Source organism: Amblyraja radiata, chromosome 17 (assembly GCF_010909765.2).
Source record: "Amblyraja radiata isolate CabotCenter1 chromosome 17, sAmbRad1.1.pri, whole genome shotgun sequence".
Lineage (NCBI taxonomy): Eukaryota > Metazoa > Chordata > Chondrichthyes > Rajiformes > Rajidae > Amblyraja > Amblyraja radiata.
Genome location: NC_045972.1, coordinates 1260770 through 1274614, shown reverse-complemented (window position 1 = coordinate 1274614; position 13845 = coordinate 1260770). Strand labels below are relative to the sequence as shown.

The 13845-nt window shown below is 45.4% G+C and overlaps 1 protein-coding gene across 2 annotated transcripts in view; it reads left to right on the top strand.

The window, feature by feature from the left end:
- Positions 1-13845, top strand: part of cbfa2t3 (CBFA2/RUNX1 partner transcriptional co-repressor 3) — a 64128-nt gene that overhangs the window by 33725 nt on the left and 16558 nt on the right. For both annotated transcript variants that reach the window (XM_033035602.1, XM_033035601.1), the window contains exons 8-11: positions 73-208; positions 2391-2459; positions 6969-7159; positions 12118-12273. In XM_033035602.1, the coding sequence (XP_032891493.1) occupies positions 73-208; positions 2391-2459; positions 6969-7159; positions 12118-12273 (552 nt within the window). The remainder of the gene's footprint in view (positions 1-72; positions 209-2390; positions 2460-6968; positions 7160-12117; positions 12274-13845) is intronic.

The window sequence follows — 13845 nt, the reverse complement described above, 5'->3', positions numbered from 1 at the left end:
CATTCAGTTTTGGTGGCGTTCTACCACAGTTCACTTTCACTTTCACTAAGCCAATTTCTGCTCTTTACACAGCTCCTGAATTGCATAATGGATATGGTGGAGAAGACTCGCCGCTCATTAACTGTGCTGAGGCGTTGTCAGGAAGCTGACCGAGAAGAACTTAATCACTGGATTCGTCGCTATAGTGATGCTGAAGATATGAAGAAAGGTGGGAATGCTATGCAGCTTTGGACCATAAAATATATGAGCAGAAATAGGCCATTCAGCTCATCTAGATCAACGCCGTCATTTGATCATGGCTGATCTATTTTTCCCTCTATACCACATTACAATACAATACAATGAACTTTATTTTTCCGTTAGGTACTTTGGTTTCTGCAGCCATACAACAAAAAGAAACAATTATACAAGATACACAACCAACTCAATTCACACAGACATCCATCACAGCGAGTCTCCTCTTCACTGTGATGAAAGACAAAGTCTTGTCTCTCCCCTGCTCTCCATCCTCTCCAGATGTTAAAGCCCCCGGCGGGCGATGGTAAGACCCGCGGCCGCCAAGGCCGTGCCGGCGATGTAAGGCCCTGCTCCGGGTCTTAATGTTGGAGCCCCCGGCGGGCGATGGCAAGTCCCGTGGCCGTTAAAGCCACGCAGGGCGATGTCAGGCCCCGCTCCAGGCCGTTTTCAGTCCCGCAACTCGGGCGGGAGAAGCAGCCGCCGCGGGAACTCCGAAAATCGGTCTCCCACCAGGGACCCGCAAGCTCCCGATGTCACCGTCCACAGGCCTGCAGCTGGAGCCTCCGAAGCCCCGAACACTGGTCGAAGCCGTGCGCCACCACAGCTCCCCACGCTCCGAGGCCAGCCAGTCCCACGATGGCAAGTCCGCAGGCTCCCAAGTCGTTCCGGCTGGAGGCCGCTCCAGGGTGCAAGGCCGCTCCAGGGTGCAAGGCCCCAACGACAACGGGGACCCAACAGGGAAAAGGTCGGGTCTCCTGTGCAGGGAAGAGATTCTCCTGCCTTCCTCCCATAACCTTTGACACCCTTACCTATTAACCTCCGCTTATTAAATACTTGGCCTCCACAACCGTCTGTGCCAATGGATTTCACAGATTCACCACGCTCTGGCTAAAGAAATTCCTCCTCATCTCCATTCTAAAGCTACATCCTTTTATTCTGAGGATATGCTTTCTGATTCTAGATTCTCTCATTACTGGAATCCAGGTCCACTCTATCTAGCATGCCATTGGCCAAACTCCTCCAACATAATAATAATAATAATACACTTTATTGTCATTGTAAATACATACAAAGAAATTTCAGGGACACTGCTCGAGCGGAGCTCCAACGTATCAGATAAATAATAACGACAATGGAAACAAAAAAAACGGCAAGAAAATCATCAAGTCATGTCAGAATGTGCAATATTTCACAGTATTATGTTGTAGTAGTACAAAGTATTGGCTATGGCGGGCTGGGGATTGTGTTCAGTTCAGAGTGGTGATGGCCTTGGGGTAGAAACTGTTTGTTAATCTTGTGGTGTGTGATTTGATGAACCTGTAACGCTTTCCTGAGGGCAGAAGGGCAAACAAGTGATGTGCGGGATGAGATGAGTCCTTTAGGATGCGTGATGCCCTCTGCAGGCAACAAGAGCTATAGATCTCTTCCAGGGCAGGCAGATGTGTGTTGGTGATCTTCATGTATTGATGACTCTGCAGAGCCTTCTTGTCAGCCGCAGAACTGTTGCCATACCATACCAGGATGCAATGTGTAAGGACACTCTATGGAGCAATGGTAGAATGGCACTAGCAGCTGTTGTGCCAAGTTGACTTCCCTGAGTGATCTTAGGAAGTAAAACTGTTGTTGTACCTTCTTTACAAGGGAGTTTGTGTTAGTTGACCACCTGAGATCTGCTGCGATGTAGGTGCCCAGGAACCTGAAACTGGAGGCTCTGTCCACTCTTTCTCCGTTTATGTGCAGTGGGGGATGGTCACCCTGCTTCTTCCTGAAGTCAATGATGAGCTCTTTTGTTTTCTTGGTATTGAGTGCTAAGTTGTTCTCTCAACATGAATTCTTGGTCTGTTGTTGTTGAGGGACTTGCAATAATGGGATAATGTCTCTTGTAGGGATGATCATTTACTGGCACTTGTGCAGTATGAATGTTACTTACCACCCCAGGCCTAGTTTTGGCCAGGTCCTGCTGCTCTGAGTGAAGGCCTTTAATGGGACACTGAATTTTGGCCAAGGTGTCTCTCAACTCTGTGGCAGCTACTGAATGTCGTCAATTTGGCCGCCAAGTATCTTGACACTGAACAGGAACTGGTGTCTGCAAATATTTTATTGATCTTGGAAATGGACTGTTCATATAAAATTATTTTATTTTATGCTTTCAGAAATACGTGGTGAGATGCCGCGCAGACCAACACAGGGATACACACGGGAAGAGATCTGGAAAAAAGCTGGTAGGCTCTATATATAATTAAAAGTGACCTCTAGGTGTAAGAAACCAACTCACTTGCTGCTCCTCAGTAAAGTGGTTTGTTGGCTGTGTCTTAAAGAGTAATAGGATGCTCTGTTAAAGATAACTTCAGATAGACCTTGCTTTTTCTCTCCATCCCCTTCCCAGCTCTCCCACTAGTCTTACTGTCTGCGCCTACATTCTATCTTTGTCCCTCCCCCTCCCCTGACATCAGTCTGAAGAAGGGTCTCAATCCGAAACGTCACCCAATCCTTCTCTCCAGAGATGCTGCCTCAATTGCTGTTACTCCAGCATTTTGTTTCTATTAAAGAGGCAGGTCTTTGCAGGGAGGAAAGAAATGAGAGAAAGACTTAGATTTCTGAAACACCTCTGATGGCATCAGCTTGTACTTGTGAAGAGTGGTCTCTGCTATAATTTAGGAAATGGGTCAGTCATCACAGTAACATCTTCCCAAACAGCAGGCAAATCTCCCAAATTCTTCTTGAATTAGTGTCCTATGATATTTGCATTCACATGAGTGTGTGATTTAAAACCAGAATTTCTCCTAAACAGTATTCCCTCAATATGCAATGGATTCAACTTGGCCCAAGTGCTTGGTGTGTGAATTAGTACAGTGTTCCGAGGTGTCACATCCAACACTGGACCACTCGCTCAGCCTGTGCCACTGAGTACAAGAAACTGGAACCCCAGCTGATTACTGGACTGATTCCTGCCTATTGGTTGATGAGGAGGATTTATTAGTGAGGTGGGGTATGATGGTTGAAATCCCTCAATTGTACTAATCGAGTTCCTGCACTAGGCCTTTTCAACTGCTGATCCTTGTACAAAAAGATATTCGTCAGAATGAGTTAAGAGATGTAAGTACAGTGCCCTCCATAATGTTTCGGACAAAGACCCTTTATTTAATTATTTGCCTCTGTACTCCACAATTTGAGATTTGTAATAGAAAAAATCACATATGGTTGAAGTGCACATTGTCAGATTTTAATAAAGACCATTTTTATACATTTTGGTTTCACCATGTAGAAATTACAGCAGTGTTTATAGTCCCCCCATTTCAGGGCACCATAATGTTTGTGACACAGCAATGTCATGTAAATGAAAGTAGTCCAGTTTAGTATTTTGTTACATATCCTTTGCATGCAATGACTGCTTGAAGTCTGTGATTCATGGACATCACCAGTTGCTGGATGTCTTCTCTGGTGATGCTCTGCCAGGCCTGTATTGCAGCCATCTTTAGCTTATGCTTGTTTTGTGGACTAGTCCCCTTCAGTTTTCTCTTCAGCATATAAAAGGCATGCTCATTGGGTTCAGATCGGGTGAATGATTTGGCCATTCAAGAATTGACCATTTTTTAGCTTTGAAAAACTCCTTTGTTGCTTTAGCAGTATGTTTGGGATCATTGTCTTGCTGTAGAATGAACCGCCGGCCAATGAGTTTTGAGGCATTTGTTTAAACTTGAGCAGATAGGATGTGTCTATACACCAGTGTTTCCACTTTGAAGGAAATTACCCGAAATTCTGGTTGTCTTCAGGTAATTTTAGGGAAATTGAATAATTTCGGGAAATTTCCGCATCTGGCCCGTGATGGAGTGTAAAGGTCAGGGGCCGCGGAACGTTTTTAAAAGTGGGGGGAGCTGAGCGAACACTGATCACTGGCCTCGGGGGTACCCGGTGAGGGAGCGGAGCGACCGAGCGGGGGGAGGGTGTGGGAAGGTGGCACAATTATTATTTTTTGTTGTTGCTCGACCTCTAAAAACTGGGGGATAATACAGGCCATCCCCAACTCAAAAAGTGGGGGAATATATCCCCCATCCCCCCCTCCTCCCCCCAGGATCGACGCCAGTGCCTTCCACGGTATTGTGCCGACTCTCTCTCTCTCTCTCTCTCTCTCTCTCTCTCTCTCTCTCTCTCTCTCTCTCTCTCTCTCTCTCTCTCGGGGCCGACTCTCCCTCCCTCCTTCTCGGGGTAGACTCTCTCTCTCTCGGGGTCCACCCTCCCACTCGACGGCTAATCACAGTGCTTCGTTCACTGCCCCATATCTCGACTGTGAATGCCTTGTACAATTTTAACATTACATCCCAACTACTATACTCAATGCTCTGATTTATAAAGGCTAGCACACCAAAAGCTTTCTTTACCACCCTATCTACATGTTATGAAGCATGCCTCTCCAAAAAAGTGGATGGGCTCCAGCCCCTCCCCCCCGGTTCCGCGGCCCATGAAGATAATACATACAGCACTGCCGGTTTGGTGCTCAAAGGTTTAAACGCGTGGGAATTTAAACAAAGAGCTGTCGGCTGCAGTGCTATGGGTTATAAATATAGTGCTACCGGTTGCAGCGCTATGGGCTTTAAACATAGCGCTATGACCACAGCGCTATGGGTCACAGACTGTTCGGGAAAATTCTCATATAACAATGAGTCTTTGGAATTCTCTTTCTCAGTGGAAGTTGAGCCTTTGATTATTTTTCAGGCAGTGGTAGAATTCTGGATAAGCCTCGTGGTGACAAGTTACCAGTGGGCGGTGGGATTGCAGTTACATTGGGATTGGCCTTGATTTTACAGAACGGTGGGTGGGCTCAAGGGGCCGAGAGGGAGGAGTGGGAGAGAGGGAGAGGGAGGAAGAGGGAGGGAGGGAAAGGGAGATGGAGGGAGATAGAGAGGGAGGGAGAGAGAGCAGAGACTGAGACACATGAGAGCAGGTTGAAAAAACGAAGACAACGAATGCTGCCTTGCATACACTGGACACGAGTAACAGAAGCAGGCACATCCGGTGTAGTTACATAGATCTGTTTTGCCTTGTTCTTCTTTGTGTTGTTGACGTGTGCCCGCAAAAAAAACCCAACAACAAATAGCACGCAGGAAGCATTTTTGAAAATTTCAGGAAATACCATAAAATTTCAGGAAATTTGGGATTCTATTTAAGGAATTTTTTTTGAGGTGTGGAAGCACTGCTTTTCACTTTAGAATTCATTATTATGCCACTAAAATCAGCAGTTGTATCATCAATGAAGATAAGTGAGCCAGTACTTTCAGCAGCCATACATGCCCAGGTGATAACACCCCCACAACGGTGTTTTACAGATGAGGTGGTATGCTTTGGATCTTGGGCAGTTCCTTCTCTCCTCCATACTTTGCTCTTGCCATCACTCTGATATGTTAATCTTCGTCTCATCTGTCCACAAGACCTTTTTCCAGAACTGTGGTTGCTCTTTTAAGTACTTCTTGCCAAACTGCAACCTGGCCATCCTATTTTTGCAGCTAACCAGTGGTTTGCATCTTGCAGTGTAGCCTCTGTATTTCTGTTCATGAAGTCTTCTGCGGTCAGTGGTCATTGACAAATCCACACCTGACTCCTGAAGAGTGTTTCTGATGTCGGACAGGTATTTGTGGATTTTTCTTTGTAATAAATTCTTCTGTTATCAGAGAGAATTCTTCCGTCATCAGCTGTGGAGGTCTTCCTTGGCCTGCCAGTCCCTTTGCGATTAGTAAGCTCACCAGTGCTCTCTTTCTTCTAATGATGTTCCAAACAGTTGATTTTGGTAAGCCTAAGGTTTGGCTGATGTCTCTAACAGGTTTATTCTTGTTTCTCAGTCTCATAATGGCTTTGTTGACTTTCATTGGCACAACTTTGGTCCTCATGTTGATAAACAGCAATAAACATTTCCAAAGATGATGGAAATACTGGAGGAAAGACAAGGTCCTGAGAGCTCTCTTATACCTGCATTAAGGAGGCAATTATTACGCACCTGAGCAATTACAAACACCTGTGAAGCCATGTGTCCCAAACATGATGGTGCTCTGAAATGGGGGGGAGTATGTATAAACACTGCAGTAATTTCGACATGGTGAAACCAAAATGTATAAAAATGGCCTTTATTAAAATCTGTCAATGTGCACTTTAACCACATGTGATTTTTTTCTGTTACAAATCTCAAATTGTGGAGTACAGAGGCAAATAAATTAATGATGGGTCTTTGTCCCAAACATTATGGAGAGCACTGTATTAACCTGAGCATCTAACATAGAGTAACTGATTCACAGTGATGGTGTTCCGGGTCATACCGTTGGGACGACAGGTGGCACAATGGGCTAAGTGCGCGGCTGGCAACCGGAAGGTAGCTAGTTCGAATCCCGCTTGGAGTGCATACTGTCGTTGTGTCCTTGGGCAAGACACTTCACCCACCTTTGCCTGTGTGTGAATGTGTGTGAGTGATTGGTGGTGGTCGGAGGGGCCGTAGGCGCAGAATGGCAGCCACGCTTCCGTCAGTCTGCCCCAGGGCAGCTGTGGCTACAGAAGTAGCTTACCACCACCGAGTGTGACTGAGGAGTGAATGAATAATGCGATGTAAAGCGCCTTGAGTATTAGAAAGGCGCTATATAAATCCCATCCATTATACCGTAAATACACTAGAGTACAGGTCACCACGTAAATACACTCGATTTGGCCTGAAACTGTTTCTTATCTGCCAATCTCACCCTCTCTCCCAGAAGAGGCGGTGAATGAAGTGAAGCGCCATGCCATGACAGAGTTAAAGAAAGCTGTGTCAGAGGCAGAACGCAAGGCCCATGAGATGATCACAGCTGAGCGAGCAAAGATGGAGCGTGCGCTGAGGGAAGCCAAGCGGCAGGCTTCTGACGATGCACAGTCTGCCATCAACCAACAGGAGGACTCCAGTGAGGTGAGTGCTTGGCACCAGTCTCCAGAACAGAGAAGGTGCTGAGAGTACCCAACAAAATCTGGGTGATTTTAGATGTTAAGCATTCTTTTCGGTTTATCTTTGTTACCCTCATGTTGATTAGATAGATGTTTTTCACTTGGGTACAGCAAGAGTTAGACACTTTAGCAAGACTTTTCTTCCACTGTCCCATCAAATATCCCCAGGCAGGGACAGGATAAATTTGAAATATAAGTATAGGTCCCTCTTCCTTGTCCTGTCAAACACTCCAGGACATGGATAACATGGGTTGGACACAGACCAAAGCCCTTTCCACAATGTCCCACCACATTCCCAGAGCTGAGGCAGCAGGTGTTAGAGATAGTCTCTGAACTGTCCAATCACACACTCCTGGGATAGGTACAGCAATTCCTTCATCTTATTCCCTCTGGTATAATTCATTAGTAGTGGATTTGTATTAGAACTTTTCACATTTTTTATTAATGGTAATAATGAACACGGTGTACGATTAGCAACTTTGATGGTGGGGCAATGGGTATTTTAGAATCCACAAGCTTCTGTTCAAATCCCAACATTACAGCCATGAAATTTAAATCCCATGAACAATCTAAAAATCTAAAATAACTAGAAACTCCAAGGGAGGAAGTCTGTTATTCATGTGCAGTCAGCCTATAGGTGATTCCACACTCCATGGCAAAGAGGGTTTCTGAAATGACCTTGCAGCACACTCTCTTCAGGAGCGATTTGGGATGGACAATAAATGCTGGTGTTGCCAGCGATTTCCATAGCCCAAAAAATAAATGTGTGTGTAGATTATGTAGCACAAAGGGAGGTGCCTGTAAAGCTGCAGCAAGTGAGAATTTCATTGTTCCAGTTCAATTCCAGCGTATGTGACTATTATTTTCTTATCTTGCCAGGCTGGCTCTTTGTTAGAAATATCCAATTAGTCCCACTCATTCTCTGCAGTTTCCACAGTCATTAAATAATATGTAATCGGGTGGTTTACAGCTATTAGATTTTCACTGGGAAATAATAAAGTTGAGTAAAATATAGGCTCTAAAGAGTGCCAAATGTCCAGAACCAGATTGTTTACATCATTTCTGATGTTCCTGTCATGATTTTGCAGTTCTCTTGATTCTTTAACCTTTTCACTGGAATTGAAAATAGCAAGTATAATTCACAATTCAAGAAAAATGATTGAAACCTGGGAATTATAAATAAGTTTGTGAAACTTCTGTTATTGGAAATGTCTAGGTGACTGAAATTTCAAATGATCAATGTGAACAAGCATGGATTTGCAAATGTTAGTCATGTCTGAAGAACCTGTTTGAATCTTTTAAGCCTAGGAGATCTCTCAAGAAATGAATAGGGATGTCTACAGACATATTTAATTGTCCTCCCAAGAGGTATTTGATCTGACACCTGTAAGAAATAATTAATTAAATCAGCTCAAACGATCAAAGGCAAATTATTCCTGTAAAACTGATTAAGTGGCAGATGCCAGATTGGCAGGATGTGACAAGTAGAGTTCGATAAAGATCCATATTAAGAAAGCAATATCTTCTATCGGGATAGACCTAGCAGAGATAGCAGCAGCAGCAGAGTGGTATCCAGTTGGGTGGGAAGTGCCCAGAGATTGACTCCAGATCCAATGAAATCTCATGGCATAAGGTGTTACTCGGACCCATCATTCTTCCTCAGCTGATGAATTGATGCCACTCAATGTAGAATATCACTTCAAGGAAGCACTGAGAGGCAAAGGCACAGTGTGTATTTTAGGTGTTGACTTTAGTGTCCATCGCCAAGAATGGCTCAGTATCACCACTATTGATCGAGCTGTCTGAGTGCTGCGGACATTGCCGTCAGATTGGGTTTGTGGCAGGTGATGAGGACTAAGCTGAATCCCCAACTTTCTGCAATTTCTTGCGATCTTGAGTAGAACAGTTGCCAAGCCAAATTGTGATGCATCTCAAGAGGATGCTCTCTACGATGCATCTGTGGAAATTGGTAAGAGTTTTTGGAGACATTCTGAGGAAGTAGAAGTGTTGAATTGCTTGCTTGGTCATTGCATCAATTTGGTTAGACCAGGATAAATTGTTGGTAATACTGTATTTATGCCCAGGAACCTGAAGCTCTCCACTTCAGCACCCTGTTTTCTGATGTTGAAGACAATCTCCTTGAGAGAGAGAGAGGTTGTTGTCTTGAAACCATGTTACTAAGCGCTTTATCTCTTTCCTCTAGTCCGTCTTGTCAGTGTTTGAACTCTGAGAGGTGTCATCTGTAAACTTGTAAATGGAGCTAGAGGAGAATTTAGCCAGACAGTCATGATTGTAAAAGGATTATAGTAGAGCTGAGAACTGCAAACCAGTGTGCCTGACATCAGTGGTGGGAATTTATTGGAGGGGAATAAGTGACAACATCTCCATGCATTGTGAAAATCAAGGACTGATTATGGATAGTCAGCATAGCTTTGTATGTGGGAAATGGAGCCTCACAAATTTGACTCAGTTCATTTTAAGAGGAGACCAAGGAGATTGATGAGAGCAGTTGGGTAGACATTGTCTACCGTGTGCGGACGTGACGTCGAAGGACGAGAAGGCGAAGCAAACAAGTGGAAGCCATATAACCGAACGGAAACTAAGCCGAAACGCCAAATAACCGAAAGCATACGAAGCCGAAACGCCAACTAACCGAAAGGCTGCATCTCCTAAAAGCAAACTCACTGAAAGGCCGCTCTGCCGAAGCGCCAACTAACCGAAAGGCTGCGTCGCCTACAAGCCTACAAGAATGGGCGGTCAGCTGAAAAGTCAAATAACGGACATGATGTCACTGGGGGGGCGGGACTTATCAGTGATTGGTCCAGACCCCCACGTCCATCACATCACTGGCTGGTGGAGACGGGAGGGTGGGGGTCATTTTCCCACACAAGCCATTGGTGACGGGGCACTCTGAACCCGAGCACCAAGTTGTAAGCGGCCGAAGGAGCGCATCCCTCAGGGCTGCCCCCATTCTCCCACGGCCACGGCCGCCCTTCGTCTCGTCTCCCCCGTGCGGCCGCACTGTGACGGGCTGTGTGTCGGTAGCGCTGGGTGGAGCAGAGGTGTTGGACAGGCTGGTCCCTCCACCCACACAGAGTCACTGACCGCGATGCACTGCCATCGGAACCCAACCCACACACCAGGGTGATTCACCCCAGACCCCAACCCACACACGGGGTGATTTATCCCGACACCCACACCGGGTGATTCATCCCCACCCTGGCTGTGGGGACAGACGGCTCGGGGCATTGACAGCCATAGTAAATCGCTTTTAAAACATGGGGGGGGGGGGGAACACACACATTCCCTGGCGGGCCGGTGACAAGTGTGCATGACAACGGACAATTTTATCTCCTCCAAGAAGCACGTTTTATTTATTGTTTAAACACAGTAATACCATCTGGTTGCCTGCGTAACTCACAAAGCTCCCATGCTCAAAACACCAGATAATCTATAATCTATTTTAACTGAAGAAGATGGACACAAAAAGCTGGAGCGTTTCGGGTCAAGACCATTCTTCAGACCTGAAGACTGGGTCTGAAGGGTCTCGACCCGAAACGCCACCCATTCCTTCTCTCCAGAGATGCTGCCTGTCCCACTGAGTTACTCCAGCTTTTTGTGTCCAACTTTGGTGTGACAGTTGTCTCATTTCATCGGCTGAGACCATTCAGGTCTGAAGAATCCCTGTCCCAAGGGATGCGCTCCTTCGGCCGCTTACAACTTGGTGCTCGTGTTCAGATTGCCCAGTCACCTGTGCCTTGTGTGGGAAAATGACCCCCACCCTCCTGTCTCCACCGGCCAGTGATGTGATGGACGCAGGGGTCTGGACCAATCGCTGACAAGTCCCGTTCCCCCCCCCCCGGCGACATTATGTCCGGCTGAGCGGTCATTCGGTTAGTTGGCTTGTAGGCGACGCAGCCTTTCGGTTAGTTGTCTTTTTGGCAGAGCGGCATTTCGGTGAGTTTGCTTTTAGGCGACGCAGCCTTTCGGTTAGTTGGCTTTTAGGCGTCCCACCCTTTCGGTTAGTTGGCATTTCGGCTTCATATGCTTTCAGTTATTTGGCGTTTGGCTTTGTTTCCGTTCAGTTATTTGGCTTGACAAATGGAATTTAATTCAGATAAAATAGGAGGTGTTTAATTTTGTTGAAACAAACCAGGGCAGGAATTGCACATTAAATGATAGAGCCCTGGGAGTGTCGTAGAATATAGACACCTAGGTAAGTGTAGGTACATAGTTCCATAAAGCTGGCGACACAGATAGATGGTGGTGAAGAAGGCATTTGGCATGCTTGCCTCCACCAGTTAGGATATTGAGTGCAGGAGTTGGAATATCATGTTACTGCTGTACATGATGTTGGTAAGGGCAGATTTGGAGTACTGTTTACAGTTCTGGTAGTCCTGCTAAAGGAAGGATGTTATCATCTGGGAAAGGTGCACAAAGTTCACATGAATGTTATTAGGACTGAAACGCTTGTGTTATCAGGAGAGGTTGGATGAGCTTGATCTATTAACCCAGATGTATGAGACTGAGGGGTGACCTTAGAGGTTTATAAAACCATTAGAAGGTGGGGGGTTAGATGATGATAAGCAGTTTTTACCACAGAAAAAAAAGTGAGACAGAGTAGGTGTTCTTGGATTCCAGGAGGATACAGATCCAGTTCACTTAGTAACCAAATCATTGCATAATTCCATCAGATGCAATTAAAGTACTCAAAATGAATCTGGATTAGCATTTCAAAAGAACAAAATTTCAGAACTACAGTCGGAGGACTAGGGAATGGGAACATCTGGATTGCTCTTGTGTTGAACTGCTATGGAGTTGATGGGCCGAACAGCCCTATTCAGTGCTATTCACTTAGCATTCAATGATTTTTATAAGACTTTTAGCCACTTTATTTGCTCTCTGTGTTTCCTTTCTCTCAAGGCCATCCCCATCCACACAGCCTCCTGGAGCAGGGAGGGCAAGGCAGACGAGCCTGCAGACATATCCACCATTACCAGGGCCACTCCGTGTCCATTGGAAAGGAGCCGCACTCACTGTGGGCTCAGGCAGATGGTTTTGGCTGCTCCTCCCTCGGAGGTGAGACACTTTGCTCCTTCAAACTCATCCCATGGCCAATTCAGAGCTAACCAAATACCTGCTGTGCCCCGATTTATAACCCCAGACATGGTGTCATGCTGGTCAATTGGCTGCAGTACTGGCTGACAGTACTGACTGAGTGAGCATGTGATTCTGGTTCAGTCCATGCTGTGCTTGGCAGTGACTTTGGGTTAGTTTCACAGTGTGCTTGATTGAGTAACTCTGAGTCAGTCCCATGGTGTAGCAAAATTCAGATAATTTGATTGCTGGAAATCCTAATGGTATGACCTCTAGCTCACTCTTGTCCAGAATGCTCCAAGTGAGGGCAATTCTCAACGAGCTTTACCTTCGACTACCCTCGATTACCTTTGATTGCCTTCGATTACCTACGAATAACATGCCGACCTACTACTACCTCGACTAAACCTACGAGTAAAAAAAGATCAAAATGTTTTCCATGGCGACCTTTTTTTACTCGCGGGCATTTTTCAACATGTTGAAAAATACGTCGCGACCTAGCTGTGGCCTTGAGTACGTGGGGACTACTCTCGAGCATGAAGGAGAGTGTCAAAGACCTCCTAGGACCTCGTGTCGATCATGCTGCGAGTATGAGTCGAGGTCAAACTCTTCTAAACTCGCCAATTAGGTCGCCGCAGTGGGAAAGACCCTTTATTGTTTGTGTAATTCTTGGGCAGTTGGTTGATCAGGCAATAGCAAGTGCCTAGTACTGGCTTTGGCCCATTGGTGACTTCAACAAAATATAAACACGGTTAACATGTAAACAATAAAGGGCAAAGAGGAAAATATGTTTCAAAAGTGTATTCAAGAGAACTAACTTGACTCTAAATGGCAGATGAAATTTAATGATGAGAAATCCAAAGTGTTAGATTTTGTGAGTCAGATTGAGAAGAGGCAATATATATGAGAGGACACAATTGTAAAATGGATATAAAGAACAAAGAGATCTGGAGGTTTAAGTACATAGTTCATCAACAGTGGTGGTGTGATGAATGAGTGAATAAAGAAGTATATGGAATACTGTGGCTGAGAGTACGTACCAGAGCAAGGAAGTCACAATGATGGTAGACACAAAATGCTGGAATAACTCAGCAGGTCAGGCAGCATCTCTGGAGAGAAGGAATGGGTGATGTTTCGGGCCGAGACCCTTTTTCAACTTTGAAGTCACAATAAATCTATATGAAGCACAGTACTAAGCTGCAGCATCTTGTTCCATTCTGAGCTCTATGCTTAGTGAAGGTGTGAAAGCTTTTGAGATGGTGCAGAAGGAATTCTGTTATAGTGATCCCAGGGATAAGGGACTTTGGTCACATGGACAGATTGAAGAAGAGGCTGTAGCAGAGATAAATATGGTATTTAAGATCATAAAGATGGAAAAAGTGGAGAAACTCATTGACGGAGGGACCGTGAACTAGGCGACACTAAGTGAATGAATGTCGAAAGCCCAATGTTTTGTGAAGAAAATGTAACACAGCAAGTAGTTTGGGTGTGCAGTGCACAGCCGAGTTTTGTGGTGGAGGCAAATTAAATAGCAATGTTCGAAATGGAACTGGG